The sequence below is a fragment of the Oncorhynchus tshawytscha genome, linkage group LG08 (genome assembly GCF_018296145.1).
Source record: "Oncorhynchus tshawytscha isolate Ot180627B linkage group LG08, Otsh_v2.0, whole genome shotgun sequence".
Classification (NCBI taxonomy): domain Eukaryota; kingdom Metazoa; phylum Chordata; class Actinopteri; order Salmoniformes; family Salmonidae; genus Oncorhynchus; species Oncorhynchus tshawytscha.
In genome coordinates, this window is record NC_056436.1 from 79,413,095 (window position 1) to 79,420,645 (window position 7,551).

Below are 7,551 nucleotides of genomic sequence, written 5' to 3' on the forward strand. Positions count from 1 at the left end.
GCTCAATACTCTACTGACCAGGGCCTGGGAGTGTAGCTCAATACTCTGCTGACCAGGGCCTGGGGCAGGGTGTAGCTCAATACTCTGCTGACCAGGGCCTAGGGCAGGGTGTAGCTCAACACTCTGCTGACCAGGGCCTAGGGCAGGGTGTAGCTCAATACTCTACTGACCAGGGCCTAGGGCAGGGTGTAGCTCAATACTCTGCTGACCAGGGCCTAGGGCAGGGTGTAGCTCAATACTCTACTGACCAGGGCCTGGGGCAGGGTGTAGGTCAATACTCTGCTGACCAGGGCCTAGGGCAGGGTGTAGCTCAATACTCTGCTGACCAGGGCCTGGGAGTGTAGCTCAATATTCTGCTGACCAGGGCCTAGGGCAGGGTGTAGCTCAATACTCTGCTGACCAGGGCCTGGGGCAGGGTGTAGCTCAATAATCTGCTGACCAGGGCCTGGGGCAGAGTGTAGCTCAATACTCTGCTGACCAGGGCCTGGGAGTGTAGCTCAATACTCTGCTGACCAGGGCCTGGGGCAGGGTGTAGCTCAATACTCTGCTGACCAGGGCCTAGGGCAGGGTGTAGCTCAACACTCTGCTGACCAGGGCCTGGGAGTGTAGCTCAATATTCTGCTGACCAGGGCCTAGGGCAGGGTGTAGCTCAATACTCTACTGACCAGGGCCTGGGGCAGGGTGTAGCTCAATACTCTACTGACCAGGGCCTGGGAGTGTAGCTCAATACTCTGCTGACCAGGGCCTGGGGCAGGGTGTAGCTCAATACTCTGCTGACCAGGGCCTAGGGCAGGGTGTAGCTCAACACTCTGCTGACCAGGGCCTAGGGCAGGGTGTAGCTCAATACTCTACTGACCAGGGCCTAGGGCAGGGTGTAGCTCAATACTCTGCTGACCAGGGCCTAGGGCAGGGTGTAGCTCAATACTCTACTGACCAGGGCCTGGGGCAGGGTGTAGCTCAATACTCTGCTGACCAGGGCCTAGGGCAGGGTGTAGCTCAATACTCTACTGACCAGGGCCTAGGGCAGGGTGTAGCTCAATACTCTACTGACCAGGGCCTGCGAGTGTAGCTCAATACTCTGCCGACCAGGGCCTGGGGCAGGGTGTAGCTCAATACTCTACTGACCAGGGCCTAGGGCAGGGTGTAGCTCAATACTCTACTGACCAGGGTCTAGGGCAGGGTGTAGCTCAATACTCTGCTGGCCTGGGAGTGTAGCTCAATACTCTGCTGACCAGGGTCTAGGGCAGGGTGTAGCTCAATACTCTGCTGACTAGGGCCTGGGAGTGTAGCTCAATACTCTGCTGACCAGGGTCTAGGGCAGGGTGTAGCTCAATACTCTGCTGACCAGGGCCTGGGAGTGTAGCTCAATACTCTACTGACCAGGGCCTGGGAGTGTAGCTCAATACTCTACTGACCAGGGCCTGGGAGTGTAGCTCAATACTCTGCTGACCAGGGCCTGGGAGTGTAGCTCAATACTCTGCTGACCAGGGCCTAGGGCAGGGTATAGCTCAATACTCTACTGACCAGGGCCTAGGACAGGGTGTAGCTCAATACTCTACTGACCAGGGTCTAGGGCAGGGTGTAGCTCAATACTCTGCTGACCAGGGTCTAGGGCAGGGTGTAGCTCAATACTCTACTGACCAGGGCCTGGGAGTGTAGCTCAATACTCTGCTGACCAGGGCCTAGGGCAGGGTGTAGCTCAATACTCTACTGACCAGGGTCTAGGGCAGGGTCTAGCTCAATACTCTACTGACCAGGGTCTAGGGCAGGGTCTAGCTCAATACTCTGCTGACCAGGGCCTAGGGCAGGGTGTAGCTCAATACTGTCTTCTCTCCTTCACCTGTTCTACTCTGATCTAAATACATAGGTTCAGTGAAGTGTTTGTGTGAGGCTAAATCTGGCTTCTCTCCTCAGTGTGTTAGACTCCAGGCTGTGTTTCTCTCCTCAGTGTATCAGCAGGGTGTCAGACTCCTGGGTGTTTCTCTTCTCAGTGTATCAGCAGGGTGTCAGACTCCTGGGTGTTTCTCTCCTCAGTGTATCAGCAGGGTGTCAGACTCCTGGGTGTTTCTCTCCTCAGTGTATCAGCAGGGTGTCAGACTCCTGGGTGTTTCTCTCCTCAGTGTGTTAGACTCCAGGCTGTGTTTCTCTCCTCAGTGTATCAGCAGGGTGTCAAACTCCTGGGTGTTTCTCTCCTCAGTGTATCAGCAGGGTGTATGACTCCTGGGTGTTTCTCTCCTCAGTGTATCAGCAGGGTGTATGACTCCTGGGTGTTTCTCTCCTCAGTGTATCAGCAGGGTGTCAGACTCCTGGGTGTTTCTCTCCTCAGTGTATCAGCAGGGTGTATGACTCCTGGGTGTTTCTCTTCTCAGTGTATCAGCAGGGTGTCAGACTCCTGGGTGTTTCTCTCCTCAGTGTATCAGCAGGGTGTATGACTCCTGGGTGTTTCTCTTCTCAGTGTATCAGCAGGGTGTCAGACTCCTGGGTGTTTCTCTCCTCAGTGTATCAGCAGGGTGTATGACTCCTGGGTGTTTCTCTTCTCAGTGTATCAGCAGGGTGTCAGACTCCTGGGTGTTTCTCTCCTCAGTGTGTTAGACTCCAGGCTGTGTTTCTCTCCTCAGTGTATCAGCAGGGTGTATGACTCCTGGGTGTTTCTCTCCTCAGTGTATCAGCAGGGTGTCAGACTCCTGGGTGTTTCTCTCCTCAGTGTATCAGCAGGGTGTATGACTCCTGGGTGTTTCTCTTCTCAGTGTATCAGCAGGGTGTATGACTCCTGGGTGTTTCTCTTCTCAGTGTATCAGCAGGGTGTATGACTCCTGGGTGTTTCTCTTCTCAGTGTATCAGCAGGGTGTATGACTCCTGGGTGTTTCTCTTCTCAGTGTATCAGCAGGGTGTATGACTCCTGGGTGTTTCTCTTCTCAGTGTATCAGCAGGGTGTCAGACTCCTGGGTGTTTCTCTCCTCAGTGTATCAGCAGGGTGTATGACTCCTGGGTGTTTCTCTTCTCAGTGTATCAGCAGGGTGTATGACTCCTGGGTGTTTCTCTTCTCAGTGTATCAGCAGGGTGTATGACTCCTGGGTGTTTCTCTTCTCAGTGTATCAGCAGGGTGTATGACTCCTGGGTGTTTCTCTTCTCAGTGTATCAGCAGGGTGTATGACTCCTGGGTGTTTCTCTTCTCAGTGTATCAGCAGGGTGTCAGACTCCTGGGTGTTTCTCTCCTCAGTGTATCAGCAGGGTGTCAGACTCCTGGGTGTTTCTCTCCTCAGTGTATCAGCAGGGTGTCAGACTCCTGGGTGTTTTCTCCAGTCTCTGTCTGGACCAGGCTCCAGCTACAGCCGCAACTTCAAACAGACCAAGGAGGAGCTCACCAGCAAACTGTATCGCCTGTACAACACCAGCGTGTTCGACAGCAAGGTAAACACACACTTTAACTATACATAGTGTTAGTTTTTACCCTGTTATTAAGAACCTGACGGACAACTATGAAATGCTCAAACTAAGTTTATTCATCCAGTGGGTCAGACAGGTGAACAGACAAAGACATGTTCCCACCAGCACCAGTATAGATACTCTGATTTAGGTAAACTCCTCCTTCCCTCTAAACATCACATCTTTATTGCTAGGCAGGAAGTTAAGTGATGTGGGCAGTAAACTGTTCCTTCTACCTTAATGTGACCTAACCTCCCATTCCTCACTAATCCACAGCTCTCCACCCGTTCCATTGCCTTTCCCTTTACTCAGTAACATTCCCAGCTTCATCGTCTCCACCATATACATTCTTCCTACCATTAAGTTCTGGTGTAACGACCACACAGTGGCCCTTCTCCTTTCCAAAGGATCCCTGATGTATAACAATAACATGCTCTGACAGAATGTAGACGTTCTACATTCCCCTCTCTCCCTCAGTGACATGTAGACGTTCTACATTCCCCTCTCTCCCTCAGTGACATGTAGACGTTCTACATTCCCCTCTCTCCCTCAGTGACATGTAGACGTTCTACATTCCCCTCTCTCCCTCTGTGACATGCAGAATGTAGACGTTCTACATTCCCCTCTCTCCCTCAGTGACATGTAGACGTTCTACATTCCCTCTCTCCCTCAGTGACATGAATAAGGATATTTCATATTTTCACGTTTAGAAGTCAGAACCCATCAACAGGCTATATATACAGTGTTAAAGACACAGGTTATAAGCATACATATACCACCAGATCACTTGGAGAGTGATAAAGATGGAATCTTATACAGTGTTTTGTGTTGACTTGCATCTTACCATCATGTGACCTGGGATTATCTTGCATGTTTTACCTCTTCTTACCTTTGTAACATCTTTGTTCCCCAGCTGCCCAGTAACATGTCAGTGAGCTGGAATAACAAGATGAGGAAGACTGCTGGCTACTGCATCACAGGGCAGGAGAGAGGAGGAGGGAACCGATATGCCCGTATCCAACTCTCGGAGAAAGTCTGTGACTCTGCAGGTAAGGCTTCACTGGTTGAAGAACTAATGACATTAAATGTGTGTTATAACGTTTTAAATTAGGTTCTAATGTAAGTCATTTAAAGTTCAACTTTAATGTGAATAGCCTGTGTCTGTATGATTTCAAATATCTCTTATCTCCCACCTTCCCTCATTCGCTCTCCTTCCTCTCCTCTCTCTTCCAATCCCCATCCTCCCCCTTCTCTCCTCCCAGACCGTCTGCGTGACACGTTAGTCCATGAGATGTGCCACGCTGCCACCTGGTTGATCAACAGTGTGAGGGATGGACACGGCCCCTTCTGGAAGCTGTACGCCCGTAAGGCCACGCTGGCACACCCCGAGCTGCCCGTGGTCACCCGCTGCCACAGCTACGACATTAACTACAAGTACCAGTACCAGTGCAGCCGCTGCAAAAACACGTAGGTCAACACTAACTTCCTGTCTGTCCCCGGCTTACACTTACACCAATGCTAGTTTTAGTGCTGCAAATGGAATGGAGTTTGGGGATATTAAAATGGATTTATTTAATCCAAGGAAACGGAGTCATTCCGTCAAATGAAGTAGATACACCAACAATATATACTCACTGTGTTAATCACTGCGGATAAGTGTTGCTATATTAGTTGCCTGAGACTAAACTACCGTATGTATTGTCACAGTTTATAGTTATACTGTCAGACTAGGTAGTTCAAGCCCTCAATCTACCATGGATTCCCATCAATTCATGGCTAAACTCTAAAACCGGTTGATGGCTAAACTCTAAAACCGGTTGATGGCTAAACTCTAAAACCGGTTGATGGCTAAACTCTAAAACCGTTTGATGGCTAAACTCTAAAACCGGTTGATGGCTAAACTCTAAAACCGTTTGATGGCTAAACTCTAAAACCGGTTGATGGCTAAACTCTAAAACCGTTTGATGGCTAAACTCTAAAACCGGTTGATGGCTAAACTCTAAAACCGGTTGATGGCTAAACTCTAAAACCGGTTGATGGCTAAACTGTTCTCTTCCTCCCCTCTGTAGACTCGGCCGTCACTCTAAGTCCCTGGACACCCAGAGGTTTGTGTGTGCCCTCTGTACGGGTCAGCTAGTCCTGCTCACCCCAGCCAAGCCCCGGGCGCCCACGCCCTTCGCCAACTTTGTCAAGGAGAACTATGGCAGTGTTCGCCAAAACCTGGTGGGTCAGAGCCACGGTGAGGTAATGAGGAAACTCAGTGTTGACTTCGCCACCAAGACTAAACTCAGCCAGAACTGAGAGGGAGAGAGCGTGTGAAAGATGAGGTGGAATCATTCTAACCTGGATTAGACCTACATTACTCTCGTCTCCTGGACTATAAAGCACTCTTGTTCAGTAGTATCTGTGAAACCCTGTCTGAACATCTTCGTTCCTTGAAGATTTCCACTGCTCTGAAGCAATGGTGGGATCCTTCTCTTTCATCCATCCTAATGTCGTAGATTAGTGGGATCCTTCTCTTTCATCCATCCTAATGTTGTAGATTAGTGGGATCCTTCTCTGTCATCCATCCTAATGTCTTAGATTAATGGGATCCTTCTCTTTCATCCATCCTAATGTCGTAGATTAGTGGGATCCTTCTCTTTCATCCATCCTAATGTCTTAGATTAGTGGGGATCCTTCTCTTTCATCCATCCTAATGTCTTAGATTAGTGGGATCCTTCTCTTTCATCCATCCTAATGTCTTAGATTAGTGGGGATCCTTCTCTTTCATGCATCCTAATGTCTTAAGATTAGTGGGATCCCTCTCTTTCATCCATCCTAATGTGTTAAAGTAGTGGGATCTTCAAGTTGATAGGTCTGTCTTAAATACCTCTGTGTATGTATCAGGTTTTCAGAGGCAGCTATGGATGAGTCTGTCATTCCTCAGTAGCTGGCGTCTCACCGTTACAGTGAAATGAGCCAAGAGACACACTGGACAGTGATTTAAAGGCATCGTGAATCGGTCATATTGTTGAGCCTGCCTGTGACATGGATTCATACCCTTCAAATATCATTTTGTGACCAACTGCTTTGAATTACTTGAAATATGAATCAGGAAATAGTTCCATGACGTTTCATACGGTGCATAGAAGGCAGATCTGGCAACTTCACATACGGTGCATAGAAGGCAGATCTGGCAACTTCACATACGGTGCATAGAAGGCAGATCTGGCAACTTCACATACGGTGCATAGAAGGCAGATCTGGCATCTTCACATACGATTTATGTTACATTTTGAACGTTTGTCTTGGTTTTTTTTTCATGTTTTGTTTTTGAATAAAGATTTCATGTTTTACACGTCGGTGTCAACTGTACAGTATGAACATATCTGATGAGTCACTGGGAAGCTAACATCACTTGTGTGAGGAATGTTATTCTTCTCCTGTTCATTAAAGCCATTCTGTTTGCTTTGGTTCATGTGCCCTTCATTCAGAGGGCAAATGGGGCAAGGCACAAAATGTAAGTGCCTTTGAACGGGGTATGGTGCCAGGTGCACCGGTTTGTATCAAGAACTACAACGCTGCTGGGTTTTTCACGCTCAACAGTTTCTCGTGTGTATCAAGTGTGGTCCACCACTAAAAATGACATCCAGCCAACTTGACACAATCTGTGGGAAGGTTTGGAGTCGCCTTAGCCTGTGCCCTGACGAATTGAGGCTGTTCTAACGGCGGGGGTGCACTATGGGTAAAATTGTGACTGACTGATCTACAAATAATATTGAATACTACTTTTTTATGCAAGGTGATTTGTAGTTCTGTCACTTGGCAGTCTCCTGCAATGTCAAACAAGGACATTGTATGGTTAAGAGAAAGATGGACACTGGCCCTATAGCTTCCTTCTTTCTGGCCCATTAGCCATTTCCCCTTGGTTGAGGATTTAGGATTGGTCTGTACCCACACTGCCTGCCGCTTGCACTAATCTAATAACCCCCAGTCATTGGCTGGAGCTGCCTAAATTCTCTCCTGTCATTGGCTGATGGAGCTGACCATAACTTGGTTGGTTTGGCCGGTAGCAGCCTCTGCAGCTCCCTGGACCAGTAACCATACACCAGTAGGAGCAGCGATATCCCCAGGTTATAGGTG

General features: G+C 48.9%; 1 protein-coding gene across 1 annotated transcript; it reads left to right on the top strand.

The window, feature by feature from the left end:
- The first annotated feature begins 3,135 nt into the window (after positions 1-3,135).
- LOC121846942 (acidic repeat-containing protein-like) lies at positions 3,136-6,766 on the top strand. Its single transcript, XM_042326025.1, has 4 exons — positions 3,136-3,411; positions 4,340-4,475; positions 4,689-4,893; positions 5,496-6,766. Exons 1-4 carry the CDS (start codon positions 3,151-3,153, stop codon positions 5,725-5,727), a joined length of 834 nt encoding a protein of 277 aa, XP_042181959.1. The 5' UTR covers positions 3,136-3,150; the 3' UTR covers positions 5,728-6,766.
- The last annotated feature ends 785 nt before the right edge of the window (positions 6,767-7,551 follow it).